The sequence below is a fragment of the Manis pentadactyla genome, chromosome 14 (genome assembly GCF_030020395.1).
Source record: "Manis pentadactyla isolate mManPen7 chromosome 14, mManPen7.hap1, whole genome shotgun sequence".
NCBI classification, from domain to species: Eukaryota; Metazoa; Chordata; class Mammalia; order Pholidota; family Manidae; genus Manis; species Manis pentadactyla.
Genome location: NC_080032.1, coordinates 35,601,143 through 35,622,695, shown reverse-complemented (window position 1 = coordinate 35,622,695; position 21,553 = coordinate 35,601,143). Strand labels below are relative to the sequence as shown.

The following is a 21,553-nucleotide window of genomic DNA, read 5'->3' as shown; positions in this document are numbered from 1 at the left end:
AAAAAGGGCAGTTCCTGTGTGGTAACCTCCAACGAGTTCTACACAAGGGTATAAAGGGCATATAAAAGTGTAGGCAAAGGGTCTGTTTGTGTTTATACAGAGGATCAAAGCCTAATTGGGCTACCCCGAAAATGAACTAAGATACAATATGAAAAAGAACTTCCAACATCTGCACTCTCTGGAACACTCATGCCAGAAGATGATCATCAAAAAACCCCAACAAAGATCCACGCACTGCTACAGCTGTAGATGCACTCATCCCACCGGTTCCTGGACTTGCCATGGGAATGAGGAAGGAGATATCTAAGCTGGCCTGTGCATACAGTAAAACAACAAATTTGACTGGATCTATACTGTTGGAACTCAACCAAGAATTTGGAGAAGTGCAAATTGTAGCGCTCCAAACTCTTACAACTACAGACTATTTACTGTTAAAAGAACATATGGCATGTGAACAGCCCCCAGGAATGGGTTGTTTTTTTTTTTTTTTTTTTTTTTTTTTTTTTGATAATTATTTTTTATTGAAGGGTAGTTGACACACAGTATTACATTACATTAGTTTCAGGTGTACAACACAGTGATTCAACATTTATATACATGATAATTCTAAGTACCAGCTATCACCATACCAAGTTGTTACAATATTTTGACTATATTCCTTATGCTATACATTACATCCCGGTTGCTTATTTATTTTACAATTGGAAGTGTGTACTTTTTCTTGGTTGTTGTTGTTAGGGCATCTCTCATTTTTATTGATCAAATGGTTGTTAACAACAATAAAATTCTGTATAGGGGAGTCAATGCTCAATGCACAATCATTAATCCACCCCAAGCCTAATTTTCGTCAGTCTCCAATCTTCTGAAGCATAACGAACAAGTTCTTACATGGAGAACAAATTCTTACATAGTGAATAAGTTACATGGTGAACAGTACAAGGGCAGTCATCACAGAAACTTTTGGTTTTGCTCATGCATTATGAACTATAAACAGTCAGTTCAAATATGAATACACATTTGATTTTTATACTTGATTTATATGTGGATACCACATTTCTCTCTTTATTATTTTTAATAAGATGCTGAAGTGGTAGGTAGATACAACATAAAGGTAGAAAACATAGTTTAGTGTTGTAAGAGAGCAAATGTAGATGATCAGGTGTGTGCCTGTAGACTATGTGTTAATCCAAGCTAGACAAGGGCAATAAAACATCCACATATGCAGAAGATTTCTCTCAGAACAGGGGGGGTGAGGTTCTAAGCCTCACCTCTGTTGATCCCCAATTTCTCACCTGATGACCCCCCAGCGACTGTGCCTGTCTTAGGTTGTTCCTCCCTTGAGGAATCTTACCCGTCTCTGGCTAACCAGTCATCTTCCGGGGCCACACAGGGAAATGTTAAGTTGGTAAGTGAGAGAGAAGCCTTATTGTTTGAAATGGTTAGCTTTTTATTTCTTTGCATATTTATGCCCTGTGGCTTCTATGCCCAGCATTTGTCTTGAGGTATCTTTACCACTTGGAGGAATTATGATACTCGGTAAATTTGATATGAGGCACGAATTCTATTTAAGAATTCGTTGTAATTATGAAGGAAGAAGAAAAGCTATAGAAGTAGCAGGCGGGAGAAAACATGGGAAGATTGATTATTTCTTTGACATATCTTCTTGTAGAGTAACTTCAGCATGTATATATTTTAAGCTACTACTTAAATTGCGCACACACATTAACATAATAGGAGTATAGTTACATAACCAAAGCATACCTGTAATTACCAGCCATCTCCAGTGAAACCAAGAAAACCAGTTAGGCACCCTAGGCATTTGTGAAAACTTATCAATGATATGATGGTTATTATCTAACTAAATTTGAATAGTTTGAGAAAAATCAGACAAATTAAAACAACCCAGGAATGGGTTGTTTTAATTTGTCTGATTTCTCTCAGACTGTTCAAGTTCAGTTGGACAATATCCACCATATCATAGATAAGTTTTCACAAATGCCTAAGGTGCCTTAATGATTTTCTTGGTTTCACTGGAGATGGCTGGTAATTACAGATATGCTTTGGTTATGTAACTATACTCCTATTATGTTAATGTGTGTGCGCAATTTAAGTAGTAGCTTAAAACCTATAAATGCTGAAGTTACTCTACAAGAAGATATGTCAAAGAAATAATCAATCTTCCCATGTTTCTTCCGTCTGCTACTTCTATAGCTTTTCTTCTTCCTTCCTAATTACAACCCTTAAATAGAATTCATGCCTCATATCAAATTTACCGAGTATCATAACTCCTCCAAGTGGTAAAGATACCTCAAGACAAATGCTGGGCATAGAAGCCACAGGGCATAAATATGCAAAGATGTAAAAAGCTAACCTTTTCAAACAATAAGGCTTCCCTCTCACTTACCAACTTCACATTTCCCTGTATGGCCCCGGAAGATGGCTGGTTAGCCAGAGACGGGTAAGATTCCTCAAGGGAGGAACAACCTAAGACAGGCACAGTCGCAGGGGGGCCATCAGGTGAGAAATTGGGGATCAACAGAGGTGAGGCTTAGAACCTCACCCCCCCTGTTCTGAGAGAAATCTTCTGCATACGTGGATGTTTTATTGCCCTGGTCTAGCTTGGATTAACACATAGTCTACAGGCACACACCTGATCATCTACATTTGCTCTCTTACAACACTAAACTATGTTTTCTACCTTTATCTTGTATCTACCTACCACTTCAGCATTTTATTAAAAATAATAATAATAAAGAGAGAAATGTGGTATCCACATATAAATCAAGTATAAAAACCAAATGAGTATTCATATTTGAACTGACTCTTTAGAGTTCATAATGCATGAGCAAAACCGAAAGTTTCTGTGATGACTGCCCTTGTACTGTTCACTATGTAACTTATTCATTATGTAAGAATTTGTTCTCCATGTAAGAACTTGTTTGTTATGCCTCAGAAGATTGGAGACTGACGAAAGTTAGGCTTGGGGTGGATTAATGATTGTGCATTGAGGATTGACTCCCCTATACAGAATTTTATTGTCGTTAACAACCATTTGATCAATAAATATGAGAGATGCCCTCACAAAAAAAACAAAAAAAAAAAAAAGGACAGACTTCCAATGGTAAAATAAATAAGTAACCAGGATGTATTGTATAGCATAAGGAATATAGTCAAGATATTGTAACAGCTTGGTAGGGTGATAGCTGGAACCTAGAATTATGTATATAAATGTTCTACCACTGTGTTGTACACTTGAAACTAATGTAATGTAATACTGTGCGTCAACTACCCTTCAATAAAAAATAATTATTTAAAAAAAAAAAAAAAAAAAAAGTCCCTGTCCTAAAATACCAGCAGATGCAGAGACTCCAAGAAGGAACTAGTGGTTACCAAAGGGGAGGGGTGTGGGAGAACAGGTGGGGAGGGAGGGAGAAGGGGATTGAGGGGTATTATGTTTAGTACATGTGATGTGGGGGGTCACAGGGAAGACAGTGTAGCACAGAGAAGGCAAATAGTGAATCTGTGGTATCTTACTACACTGATGGACAGTGTCTGCATTGGGGTATGGGTAAATGTAGTAACCACATTGTTTTTTCATGTGAAACCTTCGTAAGGGTGTATATCAATAATGCCCTAGTAAAAAATTAAAAATAAATAAATAAAAATAAAAGACCCTGTCCTACCTGAGCTTCTGGGCCAAGTCCTGAATACTTCCTCATCTGGTCTCCGAGTCTCTGTAAAAATGCAGTTGGGGTCTCTTCCTTCTCCCGTTGGACTTCAAATGCCTTAGTAACACTTTGAGATCTTGGGGCCGATTTCCTTTACAATTAGCCCTCAAAGATCCTGCATTTTAGTTTTATCCTCTGGATCATGATAATCCCACCCAGGATTTACATTTGGGAGCTTTTGTTCTGCTGGCTGGACACCCTTGCCCGGGGGTTGTTCTCATTCCCAAATGGACACAGCAGCTCTCCTGGTCATCCCTGTCTCCTCACCAGGGAATAAGATATTCACGATGGATATCAGCTCAATCCAAGTATATATACTAGGTCCCAGGAATTGATCTAGTTGGTCCTCTTGGCCAAGGGGATCTTCTAACAATGGTTTCATTTCTTTCTGAAATTTCTCATCTCAGTACAAGTGAGGGGGGCATTAACTAACCCAAATTCCCCTTGTCCTAGTGGGACCTCTCTCAATGGAAACATCTTAGGGGTTCTGGTGGACTCCCCAGAAGGAAGGACAAAACTGAGTCCTTACATTGCTCTAATTCCTTTCTAAGGCATTTAGGTTTTATACTTTTTCTGACAATGGTGGGGCTGGAGCTTCATACTCTTGGTTCTTTGCCATCTCCAAGACAAATGTTTGCATTGAATTATGAGGCCGTTTTATCGATGCTTCCAGCATGAGAGAATATATGGAAATGGTATCCTCTTTAACTACCTTAATATTGTTTTGTTTAGAGCACTTCCCTAGGTTAGATGTGTGCATGTTCAGAAACAGTATTTTTATGCACCAGCTATTCAAAATAACTACAGAGAAGTTTTGAAATGTTATAGATTTTTTTTTTAAAGACCTTAAAAGACACTGATATTCACAGAGTTTGGGGTGAGGCACCTTACATTTGTGCATGTTCACTAGAGGATTTATGGCACAGGGATTAAGTTTTCTGTCTCTGGCGTCAGTCAGTCTAGGTTTAAAACCTGGTTATACAGCGTACGTGCTACATGACCTTGGGCACATAACTGGCTTATTTTGTCTCAGTCTATTCTGTAAACTGGGGATGATAATAATAATACCTGCCTTATAGGACTGGAATGAAAGGTTAATGGAGTTGAAGTGCATAGCACAAAACTTGATACACAGGATAGAACAACAGATTACAGCATTTATTACCTATTTTCATGCTAAAATATAGAATGGTAACAAAATTCCAAATGTGAAAAGGTATAGAACAATGTAATTGTCTTTAAGAGATGTGGATATCCTGAAGACTCACTGAATCAGTTCATTCACGTATTCACTTATAAAACAAACATGAAGACTCGCTGTGTGCCCAGTATTGTTGACTGCGCTGAAAACAAGTTAAACAATTAAAAAAAAAGCCTGAGCAGCATCACAATAGCCAAGAGGCCCATCAACAGGTGAATGGGGAAAGGAGTACGGTGCACATGTACAGGGGAATGTCATCCAGCCTTCAAAAGGATGCAAATTCAGCATACGCTACAACGCAGATGAACCTCAAGGACATTATGCTCAGTGACTTAGCCAGTCACAAAAGGACAAATACTGTGTGATTCCACTCCTGTGACGTTATCTAAAGTAGAATTGTAGGAACAGAAAGAAAAGAGGATTAAATTTTCAGAATGTGGAAAGGTATAGAATAATGTAATTGTCTTTAAGAGATGTGGATATCCTGAAGACTCACTGAACTAGTTCATTCACATACTCACTTGCTGAGGGCTAAGGGAGGGGGAATTAGTGTCTAATGAGTGTTAACAGTTTTCAGTTTTGCAAGATGGAAAAGTTAAGCGAGATCTGCTGCACAATGTGAATGTACTGAACTAGGAAACTGCACACTTAGAAATGGCTAAGACACTAAATTTGATGTCATATGCTTTTTACCATAATTAAACAACAACATAACAAAAGCCCTGCAATTAGCAAGTGCAATGCTGGGTTCATGGTTGTTCGGATGGAGCAGCTCAGATCCCAGGAGGGTGGAACAATGGTGTGCAGGGTAGTAGAAGCCTGAGGTCAGCTGGGTAGCTACCTGCTGCCCAAGACCAGAGTACTACAGCCCATCGCTTGTGAGGTGTCAGGCTCTGGCCAAGAGCTGGCATCATTTCATGTAGGGCCTGCAACAATCTTATGTGATATGCTATTGTTCCGACTGTTCTGTAGATGCGCAGTTGAAGCTTTGAGAGATTAAGTAACTTGCCCAAGTGTTAGAGATAGTGGTTTTGTACTTGAGCAGTTTTTTAAAATTCAATGTTTGATTTTTTAAAACTGAAGTACAGTTGATACACAGTATTAGATTGGTTTCAAGTATACAACATAGCGATTCAGCAATAATATACATTAAATTCTCACCCCAACTAGTGTAGTCAACATTTGTTACAGAACTATTGACCATAATATTCCCTATGGTATACTTTCATCACCATGACTAATTTATATTGATTGAGATTTTGTGCCTCTTTATCCCCTTCACCTATTTCACCCACCCACCCCAGCCCCTCCCTGTGATGACAACTGGTCACTTCTAAGCATGGAGTCCGCTGCTGTTTTGTTCATTGTTTTGTTTTTAGATTCCACGCATAAGGGAAATCATATGGTATTTGTCTTTCTCTTCCTCGTTTATTTCATTTAGCATAATAATACCCTCTAGGTCCATCCATGTTGTTGTAAATGGCATGTTTTAATGTTTTTTTTTTGTTATCATTAATATATAATTACATGAACATTGTGGTTCCTAGATTCCCCCCATTATCAAGTCCCCACCACATACCCCATTATAGTCACTGTCCATCATCATAGTAAAATGCTATAGTCACTACTTGTCTTTGCTATACTGCCTTCCCCATGCACCTCCCCCCCCCATATTATGTGTGCTAATCATAATGCCCCTTATTCCCATTATCCCTTCCTTCCCACCCATCCTCCCCAGTCCCTTTTTCCCTTTGGTAACTGTTAGTCCATTCTTGGATTCTGTGAGTCTGTTCCTTCAGTTTTTGCTTTGTTCTTATACTCCACAGATGAGTGAAATCATTTGGTACTTGTCTTTCTCTGCCTGGCTTATTTCACTGAGCATAATACCCTCTAGCTCCATCCATGCTGTTGCAAATGGTAGGATTTTTTTTTCTTATGGCTGAATAATATTCCACTATGTATATGTACCACCTCTTCTTTATCCATTCATCTACTGATGGACACTTAGGTTGCTTCCATATCTTGGCTACTGTAGATAATGTGACAATAAACACAGGGGTGCATATATCTTTTTGAATCAGAGATTTTGTTTTCTTCTGGTAAATTCCTAGAAGTGGAGTTACTGGGTCATATGATATTTCTATTTTTAGTTTTTTGAGGAACCTCTATACTACTTTCCATAGTGGCTGCACCAATGTACATTCCCAGGAACAGTGTATGAGGGTTCCCTTTTCTCCACATCCTTCATATCATTTGTTATTTCTTATCTTCTGGATAATGGCCATTCTGACTGTTGTGAGGTGATATCTCACTGTGGCTTGTACTTAAGCAGTTTCAGTGCATAACCGATTCTCTTAACCATTCTGCTACTATACCTCTCTGGGGCAGGTGAGGGCATCTGGGTGACAAGTAGCTGATGTGACAGCAGCAGGGAGGGGTGGCTGGCCCGAGGCAGAGGGTGGCAGATGTAGCAATGGTGGAAGCCTTAAAGGAGGTAAGCTTTAAAGTGGATCTGATTCTATGCACCAACTTCAGAAAAACAAAAAGAGAGACCAGGGGTGAAGTCAGAATCAGTGAAACCGACATTATGGCCAAATAAGCAGAGAGAGTATAAGGTGGAAGTAATGACTGAAACTTCAGAATTCCTATGGCAAGGGCTATCAACAACTCTTATCACTGCTACTTATTAAAGACAAGCTCCAATTGCCTACTTTGTCCTTATACATACTCTGCATGTATATGTGTGTTTATATAACACACACATCATTAAGGATATCCTTTAGATTATCCATTTGAGTATCTTTACATAGTCATTCTCAGCAACTAGGTGGTGAACCAAGTTCAGGTCACTTTTATATTTTGAGCTCATTTTAATGACCACTATTTTTAATTGTGGTAAAAGAAACATAAAATTTACCATCTTAACCATTTCAAAATGTCTAGCTCAGCGGCATTAAGTCCATTCACATGGTGGTGCAGCCATCACCACAGTCCACCTTCAGAACAATACCCCTCCCCAACAGCACCTGTACCTGGTCAGCGCTAACACCCTCCTGTTCCCCCAGCCCCTGACAACCTCCAATCATTCACTGTCTCTGGATTTGACTGCTCTAGGTACCCCATCCAGGTGGAATCATGTCCAACCAACCTCACGGCCATTTTCTGGGTCTCCTCAGCCTGGACTGCTGCCTACCTCAAGTAAATCTGACCATATGGGAATGCCCTGACCTCAAGAGCTAGGTATTGGTTCTTTGAATAAAGATTACCATCTCTTTCATGGGAGCAAAATTTGAAGGACTAACATAACAGCTAGCCTGAGACTTCAGAGGGGAGTTAAGATGCAGGAGAAAACAAGCAGCGACAATTTGGGGTTGGGTTGGGGATCAGTGGTTTGTGTTGAATGTTTGGCATGTGAGCCTAGATGTATTAAAAAATGAGATAATTTATCCTAAAATCAGTGTGCTAAAAGTGAGTTCTGGATTGTTCACCTTTCTATTCCACAAGTGTAAAAAAACCCGACTCGTGTTTTTAAGCGGAGCTGTCAGAACCACTCCTTTGTCAGGAGGAGGTCTCTCCACCTGGATACTGTCCCAGGGCTGGATGTGGAGTGAGCATGGGATGTCCAGCAGCATCCTCAGCCGGTACCCACTGGATGTCAGGGGCCCACCTACCAAGTTGTGACAACCAAGTATGTCCCCAGATACTGTCAGATGTCCTCCAGTGGGCAAAATCACCCCAGCTGAGAACCACTGTTTTAGGAGGATGGAGAAAGGGCATGCTTCTTGCTTTGCTGAAGGAATTAAACTCTGATTCTAAGTCCTCTGACCTCTTATCAAACTTGGATAAGAATGTTAATTTGGCTTTAGACTCAAGCTACCAAAACTAATTGTCAGGCAATCTCTTTGTGCACTCACTTCCGGTAACATATTTACACCTTTTTAGGGGGAAAACTGCTGCCCTGAGTGTGATGTCACTGGGAGAGCCCTGGGAGACTGGGGCTAACCAGCGCCCACTGGTGGGGATGGTCTGCAAGCAGCAGCACCTCTGGCCCCTTCTGACCATGGTCACAGGCTGGCCCCTCCTGTGCCGATCCTATTTCTAAGAAGCACATTAAAGTGTTTCTTTCATTACCAGATCTGCAACTACATATTTACAGGAGACAGATTTTAGGGGTGTCAGATGCACAGCAGGTGCTCAAATTTAATAAGTAAAGAAAGGCAGTCAGAACCAGATTCATAGACTGATCTGTAAAAACTGTAGCTTGAAAACACCTCACCTCTGAAGAATGCGTTAAAATCCAAGTATCTGTGATGCTAATTATAATCATGTTACAAAGTTGTAATACTGTTTTTCCCAACTGACTTTTGTATTTACCAAAAGAAATCAAGGCTAAGAAAGTTCCAGTGACATGCCCTAGTGCTTCTTGTTCCCGTACATTGCTGCCTTGCTATTTTGCTTCCCTCTGCTTTCCCTATACTAAAACCTAAATGAGTTTCAGGCCCATTCAGTTCTTTGGCTAAGTTTAAGCGTCACCTCTTCTAGGAAGCCTTCCATCACACCTTCTTTGTGTCTTCAACCCCAACCCCCAGATCCCATCACTGATCCCATCACTACCCTGTGTGACTTTCTGATAAAGCACTAACTGTACTAGATTGTATTTATTTGCTCTTCCCTGTCTCCTTGAAGGCAGGAAATCAGTTATCATGTGGATGAATGTAGGTAAATTTGAAATAATAAAATTCTGATACATAGATGCCTTATTTTATTTTCCTTTTGTATTCTAAATTATAATTTAAACCCAGTGATTTCAGTAACTAGTATATCTTTTAAATAAGCAATGTCTTTCTATATTTAGCAGTATCATATTAAAAGCCATCTATAAAATTGCCTTGTATGAGATAACTGGAGATGTGCCAAGATGCAGAAGCTATTTGTTATATAAGAATATTCATGAAGATCAACAATCCAGGATTATGCTTCACACATACAATGGAATACTTCCGCCATCAGAAGTCACCTACAGAAAAACAAAGAAAGGATCAATATATTCTAATGTGCTGTTCAGTACATGACTAGAAGAACAGATGCATTCAGAACATTAGCTAATTGTAATCTTGTTATTCTTCGGTTAACAAAATTTTATGTTCCCTTACAATTTTCAGTATTAAATCAAATTCACTGTCTTGGTACGCCACAAAATAGCAACACAGATCCTCAAGTGGTGCTATTAGAGGAAATCTTTTCTTCTTCAGTTTTTCGTTATTTTCCAAATATTCTACAATAGAGATGGATAACCTTTTAACTAATTAGTTTCTTTTTAAGCTCAATTCTAGACTTTCCTTTTGCACAGCTATAAAACTACATTGATTAACTGCAATAAAATGAACTGAAACAAAACAGGAAGCAAAGACATCAAAGTAAAAACACCTCATCTATGATGGAACAATATACTAATCCTCATTTCTATTTACTGCAGATGTTATTCCAAATTAATGAGATACACTTGAATTTACAAAGAGATCTGGCCCTATAAGATTCTAGTCTTTTATTACACAACTTGATGAAAAGTCATTTTGACCTGAAGTTTGTAAGACTGAAGTATGAATGAAAACATCAAATTTACTTCACATCTGAAGCCTCAGGTTCAAATTATATCTTACATGAAAATGTCAGAAGTCTATTATAGATTTTGAAAACCTGCAGGAAACAAATATGTTTTATAATCTGGAATTATATGCTTTTCATTAGTTCTGAGCAGTGCAGTAAATGAATGACACTGATAGTTAGCTTAGGGGAGAAAAGCAGAAAGAAAAAACTTAACCAGTAGCTTTTTTTTTTTTTTTAAGGAGAGCAAGGTACAGGCTTTTATTTAGAAATAAAGTGAGAGAATAGAGCTCCTGGCTCATGCCAGGAGGGGACAAGAGAGCCCCAACCAGTAGCTTTTTATCACCATTTTTTAATAGTTGACATCTAAATATGATTCTGGAATGAGCAAATTAAGGTAATTAAATATAGTGATCTGTATAGTCAAGTAGAGTCAATAATAACTTTTTTATGGTCTTTACTGAAATTACATAATTGTAAAAATGACTTTTTTTCATGTTTTTATATGGTAGCTGTCATTTAGTCACATTAAACCATACTCTTGTTGGTCAGTTCATTCATTTCTTGAGTTGCCTGTCTTGAGATGTCAAGGGCTTGATCTAAGTTTTCAAGTAGAGTTATTATTCATTTACATTACTCTATTTAGTTACCAACAGTAGCTGAAGCAGGACCTTAAAGAGGAGTTCAAAATTAAATCAATATTTAGATTCCAAATGATGATAAAACATACCGAAGGTCATGGAACATAAAACACTACCGAGAAGACCTCAATGTTTAAAATGCCTTTTCTTCTTAAAGATATAATACACACATATATACACAGCTATATACATTTGATTGTAATTGTTACTCCTGATAAATCTTTTCCCTCAGATGTGCTTACAAAATTCATGAGAATATCATTGGTACAGGATCTTCTAAAGATTAAAAAAAAAAAACTTAGTTATAAGTGACTTGTCAAACAGTGAGACAGAAAAACAACTGACATACATTAACTTTTTCAAGTAATGTTATGTACAGTTTTATTGCCAGTATATGCACAACAGTAAGCATAGAACTATAAATACACAATGTAATTAACAGTAGAAAACAAAATTGTTACAGGTAAAGGGGAGTGGACACATTTCCTGCTGCTAGAACAGAAACAAAGGAAGGTAAAAGCCTATGACAAATCATCCATTCAGTACTCTTGTCTTAAATTCTTTACATACATTTCTACATTTTCTTTCAGTTAAACAAAGTACAGAGAACTCTGTAACAATGGCAAATTGCTACCCTAATAGCTATTTGCCTTTCCAGTCAAATTCACTTTATGTTAACATTAAAAAAAAAGTCAAGATGAGAAATCAGTATCCTGGTTCCCAATTACCTAATTTGCTTTTCACCAAAACTGGTAATTTTTCAAAGTTGGCTGCACATGAAAGAATAGGTGTAGCAAAAGGTGATTAAAAAAAAATTGTTAGAAAGTAACAGAAAATCACCCTTTAAGTAGTTTTCCAAAAGATGCTATGGGCAGCAGCTCAGGTAACAGCATTAGCCCTGAAGAGGTAGAGAATCTGAGCCCGTTTTACAAAGATAATAGCCTTGGCACCATCTTCTCCCTCATCAGGATCAGCGTTTTCAAGTAAGACAATTTCATGGTGAAAGGAAACCAGGCTTCACCATTTAAAGAAATGGTGCTGGTCGACTCCCATGTCTCAATAGGTTGCTTATTAAATGAGAAACAGAGGACAGTCAAGGACACACATGCACTTGATTTTTTTTTGTCTGTTTCCATTATCACGTTTATTCAAAAGTGAATTTGATATTAATAAATAAAAAAGCATCATTCACAACAAAGATAAACAAACCAAAAACCCTGCAATGAAACCTTCTATTTTAATAAGTATCAAGAAAACAGACAGATGATTTGGTGCAGCTTTCTTAAGGGATCACAGAGGGGACATGGTTTTAAATAACGATGGCAAGATCAATAACCAACAAACAACATCAGTTTTACAGAACTGGCTGACTCCGTAACACCCTCCTTGAGGTCTTAGTTTTCAGCTATTGATCACCCCAAAGAAGTTGCAATTAATGACATGTATCATCATCACACCAATGGAGTTCAGCTGGAGTTCACATTAGTCTTGCTTAGTTTCACATCATGTCAGTATTTCTAGCATAGGACATGATACAGAACAAAACTTGAAGTAGCAATAAAAATATTCTGCATTTGAATAAAAGCAAAAAAAATGTTTTAGACTGTTAAACTTTTAAAGCTTTAAGCATTCCTGTTTAACCAGCATTTAAAAAAATGTATACAATCATAACACTGGCAAAGGTTATGAGAAGACAAAGAAGTACAAACATGAAATGATGAATTAGATTAAAAATTACTTTGTATTGATCAACTGATGTTAATACTGCTTCTTCTTGAATTTGGAATAACTATCATGAAAGTTACATGCAGACTGAGGATAGCCCTCTGTTACATAAAATACAAAACGAAACAAAAAACTAAAATTGGGCAACAATGGTTAAGTTCCAAAAGGTGTATTTGGAAATTTCCTTTCATTGATGAGGGTGGTCTGTCCGCCCCTTCTCTGAGATACCTGGTTCACTGCGGGAAGCTTTACTAACTTTGTCCAGAAACGTCCGTGGTGGGGTCACCCCCTCCAGAACCTGTCTGTGCCCGTTTGATGTAAAGATTCAGTAGCTTCATCTGCAGATTCAAGGCAAACAAATGTCACTTGAGCAGGCTGCTCTAAATGATAGTAAGTTGCTCTTTAACAAAACTGTATACATTCATGTGAGCTTTAAAAGACAAGATTGTAGACTGAGGGGCCATTATACTGCCCAAGTTATGGTTGATAATTAAGAATTACAAAACAATTTTAAAGTTTCAGTTTGTTCATGATTGATTCTAGCAAGCCTTTTCAAAAAATGCTTCAGTGATAACATAAAACTTAAACTTAGAAAAAGAAATCACCACTAAGACAATGACAAAAATTTGAGCACTATGTGCTATACAATATACCAACTGTTCTTTGTTACCTCTTTTTATCTTCACAACATTTTATAGATGAGGAAATCAAGATACAGAATGTGTAAGTAACTGCCTATAGTCACAGGGGCACAGGTAAGAAGTGGGCCAGGACAGGAAATCAGGCACTTGAGTTTCAGGACCCAAAGTCTTAGGTAACTATGCCATTGTGCTCCTCACCAGAATGTTCTTGATTTCTCTGTGCCATTTTGCAGTCCTTACTAGATGAGATCATGTTTTCATTAAGTTTCTAATCAATGTATATATGGTTCTGTGTTCTACTTATTCATCTAATGTCATTTCCAAATATTTTTCCCACTGAGCTACTGTCTTCAAATGCAACATTACTATTGGCTGCCTAGTATTCTGATAAAGTGCTGAATTTTAATTCTTCTACAGACAACTCCGGATTATCAGGACTAATCTGAGCTTATCACAAAAGCTGGGATATTTTTCTTTGAAGACCACTTTGTTCTTTAAAGTTATTTTTTTTTAACATTAACTCTTTGATCCAAGGGTTTTTAAATCCTAGTTCATAGGATTCAGAGGCTCACTGATTCCTCTGCAACTATGCATAAAATTTTTGGTATGTATGTATTTCTCTTGGGATACAACTTTAATTTCAAACTGTTCTGTAACCCCGAAGGGTTAAGAACCTCTGCTTTAATCTACCTCTAACTTAAATAGGTATATAATGTAAGGTGCATATCTGAGTTTCTTTCCTTTATAATCATTAGGATTTGGGGAAACTCTTTGAATGAAGGTGACTGTTTCCTGCTCACTGGTTCTTAAGCTATAATTCTTTAGTCATAGTCTATCCTCACCTCTTACAATAAATTTCAAGGTTTTGATATATCAAAGAAATGAGGAAAGCAGGACTTATTTATTTTTTTAAGTCTTAAGGGGAACAAATATTGATTATCATAGTTCATAGGGAAAAACTTCAAAATGTTCAAGTGTTCCATATTTTGGGAGACATGTCTAATCCATGAATATATATCGTCTATTTATTCTTAAATAGTCCTTGGGGTAAGGATTTGGGAGACAGTAGGAAAGGAGTCACTTGGCTGTGGTAAAAACCAGAAGTTGTAGTTTTTTCTTCCCCAGCAATCTACCAAATTGCTGACTTCACCTGACTAACAGATGTGAAAGTGGAAACAGCTAAAATGTATGTAGTGGTGGAGAAGGAAGATGTCTGCTCAAAGCCAAATGACAAATTTACCCTTAGCACACATGGAACTACATTGTGAGGGCTGTGCTGTGGCCGCCATCCTTAGAATGAAGCAGCACCACTTACTTTACTGCCGGTGAGCTGACTGAGGTGTGGTTTTAGTTCATCACCAATTACTGCATGGACGGCCACCAGGCAGAAGACACACGCTTTCCGAACACTGCTCTCGGAGTTATCGTAACCCTACGGAGAAGAGTCGTTGTTAACACCCCTGGGATCTGAGAGAAGTACCATTCCGACAGAGAGAGGATGTAACCCGGAGGTGACATCTCAAGTGCACCACGGCACATTCACTGACCGACGTTAACTTTTCACCTTTTGCAGGCAGAGACATGCCCTTTGTTCCTCCACCTCCCCACCAGCACCTCCACCGGGTGGGGTGAATAGAGGGTTATTAGTTAAGGGGTACAGGGTTTCTGTTTGGAATGATGTAAAAGTTCTGGAAATGGATAGTGGTGAAGTTCACACAATATTATGAATGTATTTAATACCACTAAACTGCACACTTAAAAACGGCTAAAAATGTCTAAGTGGTAAACTTTATTGACGTCCCCCCACCTCCCCACATGCACGCACACAGAGCCAGTTATGGAAAGTCTTTACTCTGAACATCCAAGATAGCAGGAAGGCTTCTTCATGCTATTGGTGTTGCCTGAAAGGTGCCTAAGGTGACACCTGCCAACACCTCAGGGCTCACTCTTCCAAACTTTGTTGCTTACCTGTATTAAGCCTGGCATAATCTCTGGCAAAAGCAGATGAAGGGTCTCCTTGGACACCCTCTCTATCACCTTTGTTTGCATCTTGATTGCGGCCAGGTTAATCGGGTAGTCTGCGGTCTGGATGATGGGACAAAGCACTTTGACACACTGCTCTGGGCTGATGGAAGTAGCCAGCACCGAGGCAGCTTCCTCAGCAGACCTCACCACCTGAAACAGAGGCAACAGCTGGGAAGTAATGTTTAAAATACTACACTATGCTCTGGAAGTAAAAACTTGATGACATATGTAACAGGACACAATATCTGGGATTTGATTGGAAAATACTACCATAAACAAACATAAAAAGTGAGGGTACGGTAAAACAGGATTGGCACAAGGTCAGGAACTGCGAAGTTAGAAGATGGACACATGGGGCTTTTTATTATATTACTCTTCTTTTGTTTCACCTTAATGTTGATTAAAGTGACTTTTAAATCATACTGTGGTCTAGCTGTGCTGGGGAGTGGAGGCTCTATTTAGTTAGACCATAATGTGAATGGAGTCCTCTCCATCAGCTATGCAGAGACCTGCTTGTTATCAGTACCCTCATCTGGTGCCCTTTAAATCACATCATTACAAAGCAAGATAAAAGTCATTTCATTAATATGTTAGCAAGTTACTCTGCTATTCCCCCTTCTGTTCATAATGATTTTCTTTCTGTATGGGGTTTGGGGAGGGCAGACACTAGTTTTGCAATGAAGAGAAGTGGTTGTCTTTCTTACTAGAATCTGTCATCTTCAAAGAAGGTTTTGTAAACATGTAAAAATTATTGCTTTTGATGCTACTTTGGCAGTGTCTCACCTATGATCTCAATCTGTGAGAGGTGCTCAGAAAGGTATGGTAGGAAATACATTGGAAGTCAGAAGACTCAGGGCTAATTCCAGATGTAATAACTTAGGAATGCCAGTTTTATCTTTTGTGAAAACAGGGATGCTACAGGCCTTATTTGGGTCAGAACGTAGATAACTAAATTACAAATATTAGCTAGTTTTTTTAAACATTCAGTGAGTGGCTACTAATATACCCCTTCTGTACATTAGTTGGAATTAAGAAAATTAAAAATCCAAATACATTTTAAATTATGACTCACTCTCTTATAAGATTCACAGTCATATCTTTTGAAAAGTGAATTACCCAGAAAGTTTCAATTCCGTCACATCCTCACCAACATTTCATATTGTTATTCTTCTCAGTGTGTGTGCAGTGGTTTCTCACTGTGGTTTTAGTTGTATTTTCCTATGAGTAATAACAATACTGGGCATTTTTTCATGTGCCTAGTGGCCATCTGTAGATCTTCTTTGGAGAAATGTCTATTCAAGTTCTTTGTCCATTTTTAAATTGGGTTGTCTTTGTTTTTGAGTTCTAAGAGTTCTTTATATGTATTATGGTTGTTAGTCCCTTATCAGACATATGATTTGCAAACATTTTCTGCTATTCTGTGGGTGTTTTTTTCACTTTCTTGATAGTGTCCTTTGAAGCCCAAAAGCTTTTAATTATGATGAAGTCCAATTTATCTTTTTTGTTGTTGTTATTTCTGCTTTTGGTGTTTTATCTGAGAAACTACTACCTAATCCAAGGAAACAAAGAATTATACCTAATGTTTTCTTCTGAGAGTTTTACAGTTCTAGCTCTTCCATTCAGCTTTAATCTATTGTGTCTCACTGCTGTGTAACTTTTCTTTTTTCCCTTGTCTTTTGCTTATATCTTGGTTCTATGACAGACACAATGCTACTGCTCTGGCACTTTCTCATAAAACTGACATTCCTATTTGAAAATTCCCTTTTTATTTATTTCTGAGATTTAAGAAAAGTCCTTATGGTTATCCCATCAATGTCATTGGTAGTTGTGGGGGATATCATGAAGATAAAGTGATGAGACAGGTTTAAAGGATTCTTTCAAGAAAGCCATCTTATTTTATTAAACTTTTAATGAATACCTAGCTCTTTTATGGAATTTAAAATAACAACGATAACCACTTTAAAATAACAATGATTCTTTTCTTCAATCATTGTTATTTTTAAAAACCAAATTCTTATTGGTAAATGGAAAGTGAAGATAAGACTGATGTACTCTAGAAAACTAAAAGTGAAATGAAGGAGAAAATGAAATCAGATAAATTATTTCTTAGAGCTGGGCTATTTTCAGTGAAAGGCCATGATATCACTGAAACTCATTTAATAGAAAAGAGTATATATGTATGCTTGCACTGTGATCAGATACTACCTGAACATCAAGGTAAGTACTCATTAAGAAAATAAGGATATATTTCAAGCAATAATATTAGAAGTACTGAGAATAAAATAATCATTTAACTGTCAGGTAACTTACCTCCTTATGAGGATCTTTATGAGCTTCCAATGTTTTCATAACAGTCAGTTCTGCATAGTTTTTAAATCTTGCTGGTTGATGCCTTAGAATTTCTCTTAAGACTTTTAATGCCAAAGCCCTGATTGTAGGCTAAGAAGAAACATTTTAATATTTTTTAATATTTTGGGTTGCAGACATTCTTACTATATTTCTCACTTCTGGAACTTAAAGGTCTTAATATGGGGGGTGGACTGAGGTAACTGCATAGAGCATGTGTTGTATAATGAAGTCTTCATATCTCTAGTTGAAAACTTATATCACACTTCTTATATTAGTGAGGAATCAAGAACCAACATTATTCTATTAAAAAGGAAGTTTTACTTCTGAACAAATACAAGAAACCTGTACTCTCCTCTAAAAATTCTGTCAGCAACCTTTTATTTTCCACATTGTCAATTATTCAAAATCATTGAACTGTATGATTTAGAAAAATTATTTTATAATGAAATTTTCATGCAGAAAGCAGAAGAGACTCATTTTCCCAATTTCCAAATCTGTGTAGCACTTGATTAACAGGAAATGACAGGCAATCTAAGACAGGAAAAACCGGCTAGTATTTACACATTCTACCATTTACCTCTTTATCCCCAAGGGTTTCAAGCAATAAGAGCAATATTGTTTTGAAGTGTTCATCCCAAATACTGAAAGATTCTTCCTGTGTTAGTTTCATGAGTTCACAGAGGGCCATTTTTCTTTCTTCTACGCGTTCGTTGTGGTTAGACAACTCCTTCAGCAACTCTGCAACCAGGTCAGAATGGTCCAGGGAAAGGTCTGCGAAAAGGATGTGATATGAATTCTGTAACTTTACAGGTCAATTCTCCCAAGTACGGGGATGACAACTTCATACAACATTATGAAACACACACATCTTGGTTGAAAATTTAAAAATCCAAAGAAAAATGACTAAGTAATTTTTTCCCATTCTGTCATTCCCAAAACATCAATGTTACTTTAAAACTTTTTATAATAAAAATTCACAAGAGAGTAAGTAGCACAGTGAACCCTCATATAGCTATCACCAAGTTTTAACGATTACGAAGATTTTATCATTCCTATCTTTGCTTCCCCGCTTTTGTGCTGTGAATTATTTTTAGCAAACCCAAACACACCATTTCATCCTACATACTTCATTGTGCATTCCTCCTTCATGTCAGGAGGCTCAAAGTGTCTGGGCACTCCAGTTTTAGTGGTAACAACAATAATCACTGGATTTAAGTGGTGACAAGTTAATCCCACGACTGTAAACTTCCCCATCAATCTTTTAACTAATGGTTTTACCCACTGATTGTTGCCGAATCCATTCGTTTCTTAGGAGTTAAAAGTGGGCTGGAATTTTTCTGTAGAGAGCAACTCTATCAACTGAGTTATTTTGATTATCCTGAAATGTTTGATAGAAAAGGCAGAATAAATACTTCATATATTTCCCTTTAAATTTCAGAATCAAGATCTGGGTCTAATAATTATCAAAGAGTTTTCATTTGCTTTTGCTTTTTAAAAAAACTATAATTATGAAGTTGTGAATTTTATGAATGTTAAAGGACATTTTTTATTTATTTTTCAACACCAGCCATCAGATAGTTGCTTTCAATCTTTTTTTAAGGAAAGATGGGTAAATTTGCCAAAGGTTCATATTAGACATTACAGAATATCAGAGTCCTTTCTGAATTCTTTTGATAAAAATATATGAAGAGTTCAGGCCCCGAGGGGCTTGGGCAGGTGGTGCTTGAGCTCGTGCTGTTAGCTCCCTACCTCCTCTGGGCTAGAACGCCTACAGAGCATGGTGCCTGAGTCTGCAGCACTCCCCCACTCAATTTCCAGTAAAGACAGCTGACGCCATGGAGCGATTACTCTCTAGGAATCCATTTGGCATGAGTGTGCCAGCCTTTTGGAAATGAAAAGGGCTGCCATTTACACTGTTCCTAATAGTCCAGAGGCGGATTGTGGATCTGGCGTTTGGGAGAGAGCTGCTGCCTACAAAAGCAAAGGCTCAAGAGGAATGAGGACTCCTCTGAAAAATGAACCTGGAGGTTGTAGTTTGCCAGATGGCTCACTATTGGTCCATAAAAACAGCAGCTACTGTGCCTCACCCCGTTAGCTGGTGAGCCAGTGATCCAGAGATGGATGTCACGGCCTGACACTACAGGTCTAAGGGAACCCACAACTACAAATAGGGAATGGCAAATTACAGTTTAGCTAAGGGGGATCAGAAAACTGAGGAAAGGAAATCAACACGCCACTAGAACAGATGACTTCTATTGGAATAAAACTAACTCCAACAAGGAGGGAAACTGAATAGAAATGCAATGATCACATTCACTGACCATTAAAAAGGAAGTCTGCTGTGTGACAACCTTCACAGAACTAGAACCTCTGGTACCCAAACACTCAAACAGAACACAGGATGGGATTACTGAATTTACATACTTGAGGAATGGAAAGAATGCTCTCTGAGGGGAACCAAATGAGGGCTTTGGAAGATTGAGAAGAACCTCTGCAAAATGCAGAGCAAAACCATGAAAAGGAGAAACTGAGTTCAAAGGTACGATCTTAATGTGGAGAATAAAAATTGTCTTATAATAATTTCATTTGTGTAGACGAACAAGAACAACACTGCTGGTTTTATAACAACTACTGCAGCCGGAGAAATGCATCTCTATAAACCCCACAAAAACACTTCTGGAAGGTTATGTTATCAGACTTTCACAGATGTCAGAGTATCATTCTGATAAGTGTATTTTATTTCAGCTGAATAAAATGAAATCACAAGAAAATGCTTCTCAGAGGAACTTTGTTCTCTTCTCTATAAACACAGGTTTTGTAATTACTCTGAGAGATAATTAGGAATGACTCGACTTGTAATGAATGGTCTGGACAGATGACTGACAGGAAAATAATTTCTGCCAAAGAGAACAAATGTTACAAAACTGAACTATTTTTATCATACAAATGATATAAATCTAAGGCCCTGAGTTAATTAAGATAAAGTGTAATCAATTGTATTTCATCTTCTGACACACAGAGACACACTGTGGTCATATGCAAAGAGAACAAACAGGCTCTCGAGTCTCACCAAACCTCTGCCTCTTACCCTTTGTGTGACAGGGGCACATTCTTAATTATTGTGGAGAAACAGTTTCTTATATGAGTAAAATAGGAAAATGGCACCTACCTGCTAGGGTCATGGTAAGGACCCAGAGTACAATAAACTCACTAATACTAAATTTCCTGTGTCCTCATGACAAATACTGGCATACTGACTATTCTGATAGTATTTTTGTTGCAGTGGTCAAAAAATATGGGATATTCTTTTAACTTGTCAAACTTTGATACGAGTCTCCCTTGAATAACAGTAATGTCCTCACTAAAGGTAGAACTCTGGAATATTACAGCTCCTGGTAAACTTTACAAACGTCATGATTAGATGCAAACATTAGTGAGTTCTTTTTTGACTTGTTAATTTTGATAAATTTATTATGTGTCTATCTGCCTGTGACATGTACAGAAACATCTAAGAGACATACTTAATAGTATATCTCCAGATTTTAAAACGATTTCCTTTTAAAGAAATTCTGACTTGAACAAAATAATCACCTCCTGCCAAAAGTTTTAGATTTTAAAAACACAAAAAGAAGAAATTTT

General features: G+C 37.6%; 1 protein-coding gene across 39 annotated transcripts in view; it reads right to left on the bottom strand.

The window, feature by feature from the left end:
- Positions 1-9,093: 9,093 nt before the first annotated feature.
- CLASP2 (cytoplasmic linker associated protein 2) overlaps positions 9,094-21,553 on the bottom strand; it is a 207,596-nt gene continuing 195,136 nt past the window's right edge. For 38 of the 39 annotated variants that reach the window (XM_036892293.2, XM_057491791.1, XM_036892338.2 and 35 more), the window contains 5 exons: positions 18,492-18,685; positions 17,876-18,004; positions 15,509-15,715; positions 14,856-14,972; positions 11,525-13,237 (listed from right to left, as the gene is read on the bottom strand). In XM_036892293.2, coding sequence (XP_036748188.2) covers positions 13,151-13,237; positions 14,856-14,972; positions 15,509-15,715; positions 17,876-18,004; positions 18,492-18,685 — 734 coding nt within the window. In that variant the 3' untranslated portion in view covers positions 11,525-13,150. Of the gene's footprint in view, positions 9,947-11,524; positions 13,238-14,855; positions 14,973-15,508; positions 15,716-17,875; positions 18,005-18,491; positions 18,686-21,553 lie in introns of those variants that run through there. The other variant, XM_057491788.1, reaches the window with a different exon arrangement.